This window comes from Melanotaenia boesemani, chromosome 6 (assembly GCF_017639745.1).
Source record: "Melanotaenia boesemani isolate fMelBoe1 chromosome 6, fMelBoe1.pri, whole genome shotgun sequence".
NCBI lineage: Eukaryota > Metazoa > Chordata > Actinopteri > Atheriniformes > Melanotaeniidae > Melanotaenia > Melanotaenia boesemani.
This window is the reverse complement of record NC_055687.1, coordinates 1,515,523-1,532,358: the sequence shown is the minus strand read 5'-3', so window position 1 is coordinate 1,532,358 and position 16,836 is coordinate 1,515,523. Positions and strand designations below refer to the sequence as shown.

At 44.5% G+C, this 16,836-nt stretch overlaps 1 protein-coding gene across 3 annotated transcripts in view; it reads right to left on the bottom strand.

Annotated features, from left to right (window-relative positions):
* The window catches only part of LOC121641522 (collagen alpha-6(VI) chain-like), a 100,076-nt gene that overhangs the window by 50,018 nt on the left and 33,222 nt on the right, over positions 1 to 16,836 (bottom strand). For all 3 annotated transcript variants that reach the window (XM_041987704.1, XM_041987705.1, XM_041987706.1), the window contains 8 exons: positions 16,157 to 16,744; positions 14,562 to 15,131; positions 9,907 to 10,527; positions 9,248 to 9,808; positions 7,586 to 8,143; positions 2,922 to 3,500; positions 1,936 to 2,514; positions 1,514 to 1,863 (listed from right to left, as the gene is read on the bottom strand). In XM_041987704.1, the coding sequence (XP_041843638.1) occupies positions 1,514 to 1,863; positions 1,936 to 2,514; positions 2,922 to 3,500; positions 7,586 to 8,143; positions 9,248 to 9,808; positions 9,907 to 10,527; positions 14,562 to 15,131; positions 16,157 to 16,744 (4,406 nt within the window). The remainder of the gene's footprint in view (positions 1 to 1,513; positions 1,864 to 1,935; positions 2,515 to 2,921; positions 3,501 to 7,585; positions 8,144 to 9,247; positions 9,809 to 9,906; positions 10,528 to 14,561; positions 15,132 to 16,156; positions 16,745 to 16,836) is intronic.

Below are 16,836 nucleotides of genomic sequence, written 5' to 3'. Positions count from 1 at the left end.
TTCCACACTTAGCTTAACTCTTCTACTCAGAATGAGTTAGAAAGATTTGTCCAGCTCTTTGGTTCAACCAGGTACTGAAGAAGCTGCTGCACTTATGCCCAAGATGATGATGTTCGATGAAATCGTGGTCTTGTATTTAAACAAAAGCACTTACAAAAAAAAAAAAAAAAAAAAAAATTATATGCACTGCCTCTAGCACTACATGACAGCACCTGGTTCACCTGGATTCCAGCAGTCTGACTACAACTTAATTATGACGTCCATCTTGTTTGAATTCTTGCTTGTGTTGTTCTTCCTGTCAAATGTAAGTTGCTTTGAATAAAAGTGTCTGCTAAAAGAGTGTAGAATCAAATAGAATAGAATAGAATAGAAAAGAAAAGAAAAACAGAAAAACATAACAGTAGTAGAAGAAGATGCTTTGATCTTTCAGAAATCTTTGGATCCATCCAAACTTCGGCCTTTCAAAAGGTGAGGATAATTGATGCCCACCAACCACGACTCTTTTTACAGGTTATTCAGTCTGACACTGGAACCAGGTCTGGGCTTTGGGTTTTTAAACAGCACAATGAGATCCAGAAACATTCAGACCAACATGTAAAAACATTTAAGACTCAATTAGAGCAAATTTCTTCCTGAAAATGATCCAAAACAAACAACTGTGACTCATCAGTTACAGAGACGATGCCAAATGAACAGAAACCTGCAGGGAGGACAGTTTGTTGAACAAACTTCAGTAAAAAGCTTAAATGTCTTAATCTTAATGCTGGTTTTATTTCTTATTTCTTTCCTTACACTCCAGATGGCTTTCCTCCTTCATTACCAGCATGAAGACACCTATTACAGTAAAATCAGAAAAAGTAACTGAATCTTAAACCTGATTGTTCTTAGATGAATTTAGTTTAATTCAACTGTTGACGAAATAAATGATCAAAACATTTATAAGAAAACATGTAATTCCTAGCTAAACCGCAATTGTGTTTGCACAAAGTAGAAAGATTGAGAGGTAAATTAAACAGGAAAATAAATCCTGCATGACATGAAACAAATAACTAAATAAATAAAAGAAAAACTCCTGAGTTCTCTTTCCTGCCACCCATGATTCCAGAAGGACCTCATAATGCATTAAAGCTTAAACAAATAAAATAAATGAAAGAATAAGTATAAATAAATCAATAAAAAAGAATAAATAAAGATAAAATAAATAAATATAAATAAATAAATTAAATTAATAAATGAATTAAATTAAATAACAACTCAATCAAATAATAAATAAATAAATAAAACAATTAATGAATAAACATGTAAAGAAATAATAAAAATGATAAATAAATAATAAAAATAATTAAATTGCTGAAAATAAGTAATTGAATTAATTTAAATAAATAAATGAATAAATAAATCTCTCTGTTAGTAAAACTGTGACAGCAGCAAGAAAACTCCCGGATCACGTTTGATGTGGACGCAGGTCTGTGGTGACGTAGTTAAACCTGCGATGGCGGCGTGTCGGACTCACCTTCACCCCCGCCCTGGACTGAGTGCTGAACTTCTCCTTGAAGGATCTCAGCATGAAGGAGTTGAAGTAAGTGGCTTCAGTCAAACTGGATGTCATGACCTTCCTCACCACATCCTCGCTGTAGCCCTCAAAGTTGAAGTCATACAGGATGCGACCGCCACGGCCCACCACTCGGTAGGCCAGGTTGGTCTTGACGGGTCCGACGCAGCACAGGCCCGGTACCGAGGACACGTAGTGGGCGATTTCCGGCAGGAAGGTCTGAAGCTTGCTGTGGCCGCTGATCAGCATCTGACCAGGAGCGCCGGTCCTCTGAGAGATATCAAACCCCATGGCGATGTCGATGGTGCAGTCTGCAGAGAAGAGACGTCTAGCTTTAGTTCTGGTGGTACAGACTCAGAGGAACATGGCAGACTGAGACTCACCAGTCTGTTCTTGCGAAGGTTTGGATTTGCAGATGGTGCTGACCACCTTTTCCTTGATTTTCTCCAGGCTGCCGAAGTTCTCCACGGTGAACAGCCTGTCCTGGCTGCCGGCGATTTGCAGCAGCTGGAAATCGTGGACGTTTCCGATGCCGATGGCAAACATCTCGATTCCCAGAGCTCGGAGACGGTCGGCTTGCTCCTCCACCTCGTCCTGGGAATCTCCATCTGTGATCAGCACCAGATTCTGGGATATCCCGGCAGAAATGCGGCTGCCGCGTGAAGCTTTGAAATACTCCCTGATGGAGTCCAGAGCATTTCCGATTCTGGTGCCTCCACCTCTCTGCTCGATGTTCAGGATGTGCTTCGACACAGCGTCCTCAGTGTAGAACTGGTTCAGGTAAAACTCGTGCTTGAAAGTGTCGCTGAACTGAGCGACTCCAATCCGAACCAAGTCCTCGCTGACTTTGAAGCTTTTCACCAGATTGGTGGTGAACGTCTTCATGATTTTGTGGTCGTCGGGTTGGATGCTGCCGGACTGATCCAGGAGGAAGACCAGGTCAGCCTGCTGTTTCTCACAAACTGCAGAAGAAACACAGAGCAGGTACAAGTGTTACTACAGAGCACACCTGCATGTCATCTTAGTTAAAAAATAATTCCATCATAACTGAATGATGACATGTCTGTCTCTGTGCTGGACTGGTTTTACTCATGTCTCCAACACAGGACACCTAATGCTGTAGACCTTCAGCAGAATCTGAGTCCACAATAACTTGAAAATCCCAGAAGTCTGAGTATTAGAGGAAAATCTCCTAAATAGGAAATCAGGGTTAAAAACTTCGAAGGGCATCATGAGTTTACTTTTTTCCAACTTCAGAGATACCGACTAATTACTGGATCCTGAGATGATGCTCAGATTCATGTGTGGAAATATTTTCTTCACATTTCATCACATTGGCTCATTCTCATGAAATATGACAGTATCTTACCTGGCTTGGTGGATTCGCAGAGGACCTGAGTAATGTTCTTGTACAGACCCTCTAGGGCGCTGAAGTCAGCCACGTAGAATACTTTGGACTTGTCCTGACCAGCAATGGTCTCCAGCTGTGTCACGTTGGCTCCCTCCACTCCGATACTGATGACGGTGACTCCTTTGCCTCTCAGAGCCTCTGATGGTCTAACCAGGTTGTTCCAATCAGTGGCATCTCCGTCTGTGATCACCATGAGAATCTGAGGCACCTGCATCTCAGCCCGACCTCCATGCTGAGCACCAAAGAACTGTAACGAGTACTCCAAAGCCCTGCCGGTGTAGGTGTCTCCATTTGGAGACCTCAGGTTCCTAATGGCTTTGGCCACCTCCCGTTTGGTGCTGTACTGTTTCAGAGTGAAGATGGAGTTGGCGTTGGTGGAGTACAGAATGACACCGAAGCGGGTAAAGTTTGTGCCGACAGTGGTTTGGTTGACCATGGATAGCATGAACTTCTGCATGCTTTTAAACTTCTCCAGGGTTATACTTGTGGAGCCGTCCACCAGGAAAATTATATCTGCTCTTTCTGTCTTCTTACAGTCTGGTTGGGAGTAAGTGGGGGAAGAAAAAACAGTTAGACGTCTATTTATATCCTAATCAGTAAGTTAATATCTTGCAGCTCTGAAGTCTGCTGAGCAGTATCCCCAGTAGCCAAACGCGTTTTTAATGTTTGCAACATTCACTGGCTGCAGACCAATTTTTGTCCCTTTTCTTTGAGGCATCAGTGTAGTGGTCATCACTAGGTCTAAGTATCACCAGAACTTTTTTGATATGATAAAGGCATTCTCAGATAACCATGTTTATAAAACACTGAAGACACTTACATGACCATCAGAATTAGACATTGGGGAGTAATCAGATTGCTGTAATAATCTTAGCCTATGAATTTAGCATTAGCTGCCAATTACAGGCCAATTTCTAAATAACCATTTTTATTAAATATCAAAATTTGTGCACATACAATTACAGGCTCACTTAGACTTTAGTAAAGTTTTAGAAAACTTTCGGTCTGGTTTTAAGTCCTTCCAAAGTACTGAAACTGCACTTTTAAGAGTTTTTAATGACCTTTTTTAGCTACTAACTCTGGAAGTCCTGCTGTCCTGGTTTTTTTAGATCTGACTGCAGCCGTTGACATGGTGGACCACCAAATCCTCCTGACTCGCTTGCAGCAGTGTGTCATTATCAGAGGAAGTGTCCTGCACTGGTTCTGGTCTTTTTGTGTTCATATTGAGAAGTTTTCCTCAGCTGCAACCCCTCTCAGTTATGGGGTCCCACAAGGGTCCATTTTGGGTCCACTGCTTTTTTCCCTGTATATGCTGCCCTTGGAGTCTATTTTTCAGAAGCACAATATTGCCTACCAATGCGTCGCACAGGGGGATTTTCTGACCAATCTTTTCAGCTGCTTGTGTGATCTGAAAGTATGGATGGATCTAAACTTTCTCCAATTAAATAAGGAAAAAAACTGAAATCGTAGTTTTTGGAAGTTCTGAGCTTCTAAATGGTACAGTAAGTGTTCTCGGTCTGCTTACTTCGCATTGTCGAAACCATTTTAAAAATTTTGGTGTGATCATTGACAACTCCTTTAACTTCCACCGGCAGGTTAATTCTGTAGTCAAAAGGGTTTGTTTTCCATTTGAAGCTGCTTGGCAAGTTAAAGCCCTATTTGCCCAAGCATGACCTAGAAAAAGTTATCCACCTGCTCATCATGTCCCGCATAGATGATTACAACTCTGTATTATGGGATTGACCATTTATCTCTGCACCGACTGCAACTCAGAGCGCTGCTGCTCGATTGCTTACAGGGACAAGATGATGTGACAAAATCACCCCTGTGCTTGCCTCCTTGCATTGGCTTCCTGTTAGTTTTAGGACCCAGTACAAGATTTTATCACTTGATTTTTGAGCCTTAAATGGTTTAGCTCCCTCGTATTCATGGAGTGCCATCCATTTTCTACCGCTTTTCCCGGGTCAGATCGCGGGGGCAGCTGCCTAAGCAGGGAAGCCCAGACTTCCCTCTGTCGGGCCACATTTACCAGCTCATCCGGGGGGATCCATAGGCGTTCCCAGCACAGCCGAGATACGTAGTACCTTCAGCGTGTCCTGGGTCTTCCCTGGGCTCTGCTCCTGGTGGGATGTGCCCGGAACACCTCAGGAGGCATCCTAACCAGATGCTCAAGCCACCTCATCTGGCTCCTCTCAATGTGGAGGAGCAGTGGCTCTACTCTGAGCTCCTCCCGGATCACTGAGCTTCTCACCCTATCTCTAAGTGAGAGCCCGGCCACCCTGCGGAGAACACTCATTTCGGCCACTTGTATTCAGGATCTCGTTCTTTCGGTCACTACCCACAGCTCGTGGCCATAGATGAGGATAGGAACATAGATCGTATCGAGAGCATAGACTTTTTGCTTAGCTCCTTCTACACCATGACAGACCAATGCAGATTCCGCATCACTGCAAACGCCGCACCGATCCACCTGTCGATGTCCTGCTCAGTCATGAACAAGACCCCGAGATACTTGAATTCCTCCACTTGGAGAAAACACTCCACCCTCTTCCGGTTGAGGATCATGGTCTCGGATAAGTAGGTACTGATTCTCATCTCAGACGCTTTACGCTTGGCTGCAAATCGTCCCAGTGTGAGGCCGGCTTTAGGCAGGGGTAAGAGGGGGCAATGCCCCCTCAAAGAAACACCTTGCATCCTCAAATCAAATCCACCAAAAAAGGCACAAACTACTTAAACTCTCTCTCCCTTCTGCACCAAGCTGTGTGCCAGCGTTCTGTCAGTTTAGCATACGCATCAGAGCAGCATACATTTCGTTAATGCGCATGTGGGTTAGGGTTAGGTGCAGTTGTCAGTTTCCACTATGCTGATCTGACAATGTATGCTAAACTGTCAGAACACCGTCTGTACAGCAACTACTGTTTGCATTGTGGGAACCACCTCTCTCTCCTCTCAATAAACACCTAATCAGCGTTAGTATGCAAATAAGTTGACAAGTAGCCTGATCATTGGGTGTCAGATTTCTCCCCTTGCCATGGCCGGCTGGCTGAGCTGCAGTGGTAAAACTTTAAGGAAGTGAGAGAGTGAAGCTCTGTTAAATGCCTTGTAGCGATTTATGTCATGAGATACTTAATAAATGATTAACAATAAATAAAAAAAAGTATATATAGCATCTGTTTGTTTTGTCAATGGGGGATTGTTGCTGTTCTAAGTCTGTGAGCCTCTGAATGTGTGTGATCAATCACACACGAGCGCTGGATGTGAGCGCCCACACAACAGACTGAGAATTTGGTGATAATGCCCCCCGAGAAGATTATTCTCGAGTAAGCTAACATAGACATGGACAACTTTGTGAGTTTTTGGGCAGAGAAACAGGAGACTGTTTAGAGTTTCTAAACAAAATAATAATAATAAAAAAAATCAAAACAAAAAGTCCAAGAAAATTAAGAAAGAAAAATATGTAATGTTCTGTCAATTTTTGTTGTTTGTTCTTGATTTTTATTACCAATCCCATTAAGAAATTATATTATAAACAACAACAACAAAAAATGGGCTGAAGCATAACGTGTATGCATGATGCCCCCTTAACATTTCTGCTTGCCCCTGTATTCCTAGAGCCGGTCTTGCCCCAGACCACAATGAAGCCAACAGAACCACATCATCTGTAAAGAGAAGAGACCCAATCCTGAAGCCACCAAACCGGATCCCCTCAGCGTCTCGGCTGCACCTACAAATTCTGTTCATAAAAGTTATGAACAGATTTGGTGACAAAGGGCAGCCTTGGTGGAGTCCAACCCTCACTGGAAACAAATCTGGTTTACTGCCGGCAATGCGGACCAAGCTCTGGCACCAGTTGTACAGGGATCGGACAGCTTGTACAAGGGGGTCCATACTTCTGAAGCACCCTCCACAGGAGTACTTGGGGAACACCATTAAATGTCTTCTCCTAGTCCACAAAGCACATGTAGACTGATTGAGTGAACTCCCATGCTCCCTCCAAGACCGTGAAGAGGGTGTAGAGCTGGTCCACTGTTCCACAACCGGGACGAAAGCTACACTATACACCTCCTCAATCCGAGGTTCGACTATCTAATGGGCCCTCCTCTCCAGGACCCCGAATAGACCTTACTGAGGAGTGTGATCCCCCTGTAGTTCACACTCCTGCACACCCTCTGGTCCCCCTTTTTGAAGAGGGGGACCACTACCCCAGTCTGCCAGTCCAGGGGAACTGTCCCCCATGTCAATGTGATGCTGTAGAGGCGTGTCAACCAAAACAGCCCTACAGCATCCAGAGCCTCAAGGAACTCCCGGGGGACCTCATCCAACCCTGGGGCCCTGCCACTTAGGAGCTTTTTAACCACCTCAGTGACCTCAGCCCCAGAGATAGGAGAGCCTACACCCCGACAGAGTAGGTGCTAAAAATGTATGTGCTTGTCCAGGAAAAATCCTGATGGAAACACCTACAATTCAGGAGGGGTAGTGTCAAGCTGTGCTATGTGGGTACTCTAAGGGTCATAAGGTGACCATGAACAAGTAGTTTGAGGTCAACGGTTCAATGAATTGTCCCTGGAACAGATTAGTGGGATATTGTCAATGTTAAAAGCTCTATTATAGTGTGCTCTCACCTCTCTCTGGATCACACAGGTCCAGGGATACCTGACTTTCCAGATCCTTTAGAGCATCGAAGTCCCTCTCAACATACATCCTGTCTGGTGACCCGCTGATCTCCAGCAGCTGGGTGGTGTTGGCATCAACCACTCCAATGGCATAAACCATAACTCCCATGGCCCTCAGCGCCTCAGCCGGTCTTTTGACTTCATCTTGGGCCTCGCCATCAGTTATTACTACCAGCCTCTGCTGCAGACCTGGACGTCCTCCATAGGTCGAAATAAAGTACTGGGACACATCTGTGATGGCTTGGCCTGTAAGCGTTCCTCCACCCAGTTGCTTCATGTTGTCTATGGATCTCAACATTTCCTCTTTGCTAAAGTAACGGTTGAGGGGGAATTCCAGTTTCTGGATAGTACTGAACTGCATGATACCAACATGCACGTCATCCTTTCCAATGAAGGACTTTTCAATAACAGATTTCATGAAGTCTTTCATTTTTACATAATCTGCTGAATAAATGCTCCCAGAACTGTCAATCAAGAAGACGAGGTCACCTGGTATGTCTTTGCAAACTGTAGACAAAGCAGCACAGACACGTTAGCATTTATACATGATCTTACTTTACATGCTTTCAGAACCACAGTGCTAACAACTTAGTGAAACTAATGTACCAGAAAGATTTCAGTGGGAAATAATTAGTAAAACAAACTGTAGAAATTACAATAATGCTTAATTTACATTTGTATTTATATAAGGCTTTTTCTGCTTGGCACCATTTACCATACATCATGTCCACATGTCACCAATTACAAAAGAAATCATGATCTGATGTAACACTTACATAAACAAAAAATAGGAAGTCATGTTCGCACGACCCCATTCACGAAAAAAATCACATTCCCATGGCACCATTTGAAAAAGATAACTTCGGCATGGCACCCTTTACAAAAATCACGATTGCATGGAAACATTTACAAAAAAAAAAAAAAAAAAATCACATCTGCATGGCATCAATTACAAAATATCATTTCAGGACTGTTTAAAAAACAAAAATAATCATGATCACATGGCACCATTTACTATAAATCACAATTACATGTCACCATTTCCATATGAAAACATTTACAAAAAAAAAAAAAAAACAAACAAACAAAAAAAAAATCACATCCGCGTGGCACCGTTTACCATAAATCACGTTCACATTGCACCGATTACAAAAAATCATGTTGGTATGACACCATTTACAATACAACCGAGATCATTATTTACAAAAAAATCATGTCTGCATCAAAAGTAATGAAAAGGCAGGCAGGCAGGCAAGATACAGAAATTCACAGAAGTGAGCACACCCTTCACATTTTTGCTAATATTTCATTATATCTTTTCATGGGACAACACTATAGAAATTAACCTTTGTCATACAGAATATCAAAGTTTAGTTTTTATAGTTTGGTGTCCTTTATATCAAAGTTTAATTTCTATAGTGTCATCCCATGAGAAGATACAATGAAATATTTGCAAAAATGCGAGGGGTGTATTCACTTCTGTGAACTTTTGTATCTATCTAGCTAGCTAGCTAAAAAAATCACGTCCGCGTCACGTAATGTTTATATAGATAGATAGATAGATAGATAGATAGATAGATAGATAGATAGATAGATAGATAGATTTCTCACCATCTGACGAGCAGATGTCTGTGATGATGTCATCCTTGATGGGCTTTAAGGCATCAAAATTGTTGACAAAAAACATCTTCTTCGGGTCGCCGGAAATCTCCAACAACTCATCCATGTCAGCGTTTTTCACCCCGATGGCATAGACGGTAACACCCTGTGCCCTCAGACCCTCTGCGGGAATCTTGACCTCGTCGGAAGACTTCCCATCAGTGATGACCACCAGATATTCAGGGACTTTGTGGCCACGAGAGATCACTGCACTGTCAAAGTATTGCCCCATGAAGGCCAGTGCTTTCCCTGTCTCTGTTCCACCTCCGACTTGCTGAATTTTCTGTACAGCGTTCTCCAGCGCTTGGACATCCGCGTATGTTGTCAGGTCAAACTCCAAGTTTGGAGAATCTGCGTACTTTGCAACACCCAAGCGGACATGTTCTGGCCCAATACGGAAGGTTTGAAGAAACTCGATGATGAACTTCTTCATGTCTTGGAAGTCACTGGGGTGAATGCTTCCTGAGTGGTCGATGAGGAAGAAAATGTCTGCTTCATCTGTTTGAACACAGCCTGGAAAAAAAAAACCCACAAACACGTGAAATATTTCCCATTAATTTACTAAATGTTCTGTAAATACTTCCATTTGCATATATAACATGAGTTTGGACCTTCTTTGATGCCAGTTCTTCGATTAATGACCGTGAAGCTCTGGTGAATGATGTTATTGCAGATGACTTTTTGCATGCTCTTCTTTAAAGATTTCAGCTTAGTAAAGCTGTCCACAACAAACACATGCTTATTGGGAGGATGAGAGGCTATCTGTTTCAGCTCCACCTCGTTGGCGTCTTGGACCCCGATGGAGTAAACGGTGACCCCGGCACGACGGAGATCAGCTGCTGGTTGGCTCACGTTGTCCTGAGATTCTCTATCTGTAATCACCACTGCCACCTGCTGGACACCCTTATCTTTCCTGCTTCCTTTCTCCTTGATGAAGACCTTCTCCCGAGCAAATTTAAGGGCATCTCCTGTCCTGGTACCACCACCGGTGTAAGGCAGGATTTTGATGAACTTCAGCAATTCTTTCTTGTCACTGAATGTGTTGAGATAGACCTGCGCTGTGGGCCTGACGTTGTACATTACGATACCTACGCGGACTTTTTTTGGGCTGATCTCCAGGCCGCTGACAATCGAGTGCAGGAAGGCTCGGACCAGCTTGAAGTTGCCCGCCCCGATGCTCCCAGATTCATCAACGATGAACACAATGTCGGCCAGTTTGGCAACTTTGCAATCTGTGAGAGGAGTTGAAAAATTACAATAATCAACTTCAAGCCACTTCAAGCCACAGTACATGAAATAATAAAGTACATCACACCTTCAGAAATGCTGACGGATGATTGCATATCAGGTGGTTTTGTAGCCTCTCATTACCTCACCTGGCCATTCAGTCACATTATGTTTTCAAGACATAATTTCAGGATTGTTTCAGAAATCCGATCAGCAAGAAGCTCCTACAAGCTGTAGCTTCTGTATTAGATGCAGCCACTCAACTAGTTAACTAAACCCCTCCATGAACACCGGGAACGTGTCCTGCACAAAGCCTCACAGCCATTTTAGACTGCAGATGCTACACAGTTATCCCACTCATGTTGGAGCATTAGTAATAATCAGACACAAAAGGAAAATTAATGACGTAGAGGAGTGCTGTGATTGGTCAAAGCTGCATTAAAATGAAGGTGATTAGACAAAATTGCAAGAAGGTGCAGAATTTGCAAGGATTTGTAAGAATTGGCTGAATTTGCATTAATAGTCGTTATCTAGAAATGAAAGTTTTGGGAAGAAAACCCAAACGGAATCTGTGGCTTTGGTCTTATAAGAAAGAAAAGCAAGACGTCACCTGTCTCAGGTGTACCGAGTGACACTTTGGGCCTAGTTAGACTACTGGACAACAAACTGTGATGGAGAGTCTTCCAGGTGCCCCACACCTGAAATGTTGTCTGGACAAGGTACCAGTACCAGAATTCGAAATGGCAGCACGCAGGACTGCTGTGGCTTGTAGCTCTCCAAGTTGGTGTTTGCTATTCTTGCTTTTTTTGCTATTTGTTCTTTCACTGTTATGCTCAGTTAGCAAGGCAACACAATCCTACAACTGCCAGTACCTGATTGAAATCGGTTTAAGTATCAACTTAGACATAACAAGCGAGTATCAGCGGGCTCACAGCATACCAACGGACATAATGAGACCACCAGGTTCTCCGTGGATGGTCAGCCTACCTACGAAGCGACGAAGACGGAGTAGAAAAAGGAAGCAGAAAAGAGGATGCTGGTCGGGCCATGATGCTAGACTGAGGAAGCATCCTCACAGACCATCGCTACCAAGTGTCTTCCTCACAAACGCCAGACCCGTCATCCATAAAATGGACGAGTTGGAGTTACAGTTGGCTACAAACTACTTTGTGAGGAACTGCAGCATTATCTCCATCACGGAGACGTGGCTCCATCCGCTGATCCCTGATGCTGCAGTTCAGCTAACGGACAGCACGCTACACCGGCTAGATTGAAACAGGGACTCGGGTAAGAGCAGAGGAGGGGGACTCTGTGTTTACGTTCATACTAAATGGTGTAACAACAGCAGGATCACTGACACGCATTGCTCTCCTGATTTAGAGGTCCTAGCAGTCTCATGTAGGCCTTTTTATCTAACGAGGGAGCTCACGGTAGGTATTGTGACGGCTGTTTACATACCCCCGGATGCTAACGTTAGCACAGCCCTTAGCCTCCTGCTCGCTATGCTGGACCATGTTTACTCCAATATCAAACATGCTTACAGAGCCTCCCCCTTCCCCCATCTCTCCGCATCCCACCATCTCTGCCTGTCCCTCACCCCCACTTACACCCCCCTGCGAAGACAAACAAAGCCACAAACAAAGACAATACAAACCTGGCCTGAGGGAGCTCTCTCTCAGCTACAGAACTGCTTTGAACTCACCACTTGGGATTTATTCGACCAGCAGGACTTACAGGAATACACAGAGACTGTGCTTTTCTACATCAGAACCTGCGTGGACACTGTTACAGTCAATAAACGGATACGGATCTACCCTAATCAAAAACCCTGGATGACCAGTGAAGTTCAGGAACTCCTCAAATGCCGCAACACATCCTTCAGGTCTGGTGATAGGACCCTGTATAGCGAGGCCAGAGCTGACCTGAAGAGGGGCATTAAAGCAGCCGAGGTGGCCAACAAAAATAAGATAGAGGAGTACTTCACTGAAAATAACCCCAGCAAGATGTGGCAGGGAATCCAACACATCACCAATTACAGAAACAATAGTTCCATCACTGTGAGTGCTGATGCTTCACTGGCAGAGGAACTTAGCCACTTCTTTGCCCACTTCGAAGCAGTAAACCCCACAGCAACCACTCTACACCTACTAAACTCCAGCAGCAACACACTAACACTTCAGGAACATGAAGTGAGACGGGTGCTGAAGACTGTAAACCCCAGGAAAGCTGCCGGCCCAGACGGTATACCCGGGAAGGTACTTAGAGCATGCGCCGACCAGCTGTCGGGCATCTTCACCAAAATCTTCAACCACTCTCTGTCACAAGCCATCATTCCCTCCTGCCTGAAATCAGCCACCATCATCCCAGTCCCAAAAAAAGCAGACAATCAACAGCCTCAATGATTACAGGCCTATAGCCCTCACGCCTGTAATCATGAAATGCTTTGAGAGACTGGTTGCAAGACATATCAAGGACCAACTACCTCCCACACTTGACCCTCACCAGTTTGCATACCGTGCAAACAGATCAACAGAGGACGCCATCACCACAGTTCTCCACACAGCTCTGAGCCACCTAGAGCACAGGGGGAACTATGTGAGGATGCTATTCATAGACTATAGCTCAGCCTTCAATACAATTATCCCGGACATTCTGGCTGGAAAACTCTCCCATCTCAGGCTCTCCTCACACATCTGCAGATGGATCAGAGACTTCCTCACAGACCGCCCACAATCTGTCAAACTTGGCCCCCTTCTCTCCCCCACCATAACCCTCAGCACTGGATCCCCACAAGGTTGTGTACTGAGCCCTCTCTTGTACTCACTGTACACACACAACTGCACACCAGCTCATCTCTCCAACTCCATCATCAAATTTGCTGATGATACCACCGTGGTCGGGCTCATCTCAGGAGGAGATGAGTCAGCCTACAGAGATGAGGTGGTGAAACTGGAAGCGTGGTGTTTAGTAAACAACCTTACACTGAACATCACAAAAACAAAAGAACTCATTATGGACTTCCGCAAGAACAGATCAGACCTGACCCCCCTCCTCATTGATGGAGAGTGTGTGGAAAGAGTCCACTCATTCAAGCTTCTGGGCGTCCACATCTCAGATGATCTCTCCTGGACTGTAAACACTACAGCAGTGGTGAAGAAGGCCCAGCAGCGACTCCACTTCCTGGGAGTACTCAGGAGAAACAACCTGGATGAGAAGCTGCTAGTGTCCTTCTACCGAGCCACCGTAGAGAGCATCCTGGCGTTCTGCATCACAGCGTGGTATGCTGGGTGCACAGCAGCAGACAGGAGAGCACTGCAGAGAGTGATTAACACCACCCAGAAGATCACCACACCCTACCCCTAACCCTAACCCTAACCCAAATAGCCAGCTCTTGATACCACAGCAGAGCCTCAAACATCGTCAAGGACCCATCCCACCCTAACAACCACTTGTTCAACCTGCTGCCCTCTGGTAGGCGCTACAGAGCCCACAAAGCCCGTACAAACAGACTCAGGGACAGTTTTTCCCCAGAGCCATCAGTGCCCTGAACAAACCAAACAATAAGGAGAACACACCCAACAAGACGAAACATCACACACATGTGCAATAGACTGCAACAAGTATTGTACCACTGTGAAGCTTGAACCTTGTTGTGCAATACAATACTTCTAAGTGCAATACATTCAAATTGTAAATATATATATATATATCTGTTTTTAGTACTTAACATATTTTTATTCTACTTTAAGTATTTTATTTCTGTTTATTTCCTCCTTTTGCCCTTATTCTTAATATTTTTGATATTCTTTTTATTCTGATGCAAACACCATAAGGAGTAGCAACGTCTAATCTCGTTGTATCCTCTGGTTTAGAATGACAATAAAGGCTTTCTGATTCTGATTCTGATTCTGATTCTGATTCTGAGTTAGCACCTTTTTGTCTTCCACCTGCAGGACACTTACAATCCAAGGCTGAATCAAATGTTGGGAAATGATTTCTGAAAAGTTTGTAGGAACAAAAAAATCTCTGTAGTCCTTACCTGAAGTCAAAACAGCCTCCACTTCCTCTTTCAGAAAAATCTCTTTCAGTATAGGAACTGCATTGGTGATGCTATCAAATGCATTCCCTCTTGAGGATATGACGAGCAGCTCTTGCAGAGAAACACCCAGGCTCATTCCCACCACAGTTACGCCTGTTGATTTAATCAGACGTGATTGTTTATAGATTGGATCATCTGAGTCTTTTCCACTCAGAACCACTAAGTACTGTCGATAGCCTTTGTCTGCTCGGCTTCCAGCCTCTTTGGTGAAAAATTCAGTGCTGGCGTACTGCAACGCATTGCCCAGGTTGCGTTTCTCCGTGGATGGAAGTCGGAGGTGGCGGAAAAGCCTCATGGCAGCTTGGATCTCATCTTTAGTTTGGTGATCTTTCAGAAGGAATTCTACTTTGACATTTTGGGCATACTGGGCCAAACCCAGACGGTAGGCGGAGGCTCCGAAGTTGAGCTGATTGATCAGTCGGGTAAGGATGCTTCGGACCTGCTGGAAATCTGCTAGAGACATGCCGCCATCCACAAGGAAGAAAATGTCTGCAAACTTTTCTGCCAGAGCTGAGAGACACACAAAAAAATAGCTGTTAGCATCGACTAACTCACATACACAACTAGAAACAACCAACATTTCCATCACAATATGGTGCAATGCAGCTTACTCCGACCCGACTGTAGGCCCAATCATTATGACACCAACCCACTGTTCTTCCGTCAGAATTACAAGATATTTGTATAAAACTATGCAGTTAATATAATGTTGGACAGTTGGACAATTACAAGTACCTAGAAAACAAGCTTTACATAGATGAACCTTTAAAGATGTAGTGCACCCAAAAATGTGTTTTTTTGAGCTGTAAACAACACAGAATTACTTAGTTGTGATGAAAATCACATATGCGTTGATAAAATTAATATTTTTTTTAAAGCAGGATTTTGCAGGTAAAAACAACTCATAACACCCCCTACAGGGTAGAACCAGGTTATGTTTTTCATGACATAGAGAGGTTATCTACGTCATGAGAAAATTAAAAAAAATCCCACAGCCCCTCCCTCCAGATGCAGGTAGGCGGAGCCTCAAAGGGCTTCTGAGGGTGTAAAAGTAAAACCGGACTTTATTCTTTACCTGCTGAACCTCATCTGGCGACAGACAGCAGCTCAAATCGTAGCAGCAGCAACTTCCTGCAGCTGCTACAACCTGCCGTGAGTCTCCATAGCTTTCCAGAGCTGCTGGAGCTGTCAATCATTTCTGCCTGTGTGTCCCGACCCGCCCACTCTATGCCCTCCAATCACCCCAGCCCTTGCAGTTTCAGGCATATTTCAAATTCGGCAGTGGGTGGAGTTACGCAGAAAGTAGGGGTGGAGTTACACTTTGAAAGGTGCAATGAGCCATCTCTGTTTTTATTTACATTCTACACAGTATAAGCTGTCAGCTGGAGTTTACTTTCTCTTTAGGCTGGTTATCATTGGTTTTGTACATTCATACAGACAGAATCACTCAGAGGTTTGAAGACTGGTTCTGAGTGAGTCCAAACCTCTGACTGTGCAGGTTGACATGTGTTGACATGTGCAGCTGCTTGGCTTACCTTGCCTCTGGTCCTCCATGGAAACGCAGACTGTTTGCAGCAAACCGTCCGTCAGGTCCTTCAGAGCTTGGTAGTTATTGATGGTGAACATGAACCGCTGTGAAGGCCGATTAGCGATGGACTTGAGCTGCACCAAGTTAAACTGTCCCACCCCAATGCCGAATACAATGATGCCCTGCTGCCTCAGCTGCTGGGCGGGTATCTCCACAGCATCTGTGGATTCACCATCTGTGATGACCACGACGATCTGCGGCACTCGCTGCTGGGCTCGGCTCCCTGCCTCCTGTGTGAAGTACTTCACCCTCACAAATTCAATGGCCCTGCCCGTCTCTGTGCCTCCCTTTCGGTAGGTTAGTTTGTCCACTTGCTCCAGCAGGGACTTGGAGTCCATGTGATCCTTCAGGAGGAACTCCTCATGAGGTTCATCACTGTACTGAGCCAAGCCAATGCGAACTCTGTCAGGGCCAATGTCGAGGCCTGAGATGAAATTACGGAGAAACCGCTTCATTTCCTCAAAGTTAGAAACACCGATGCTGGAGGAGCCATCAACCAGGAAGACGATATCGGCCACGGTGGCTCTGGCACACTCTGCAGGGGAGGCAGAAGAAAGTCAGCAGCTGGGCCAGCGAGCTGGGGAACATGTCATGATCATGTGTGTTTGATTATCTAGAAGATGTGGA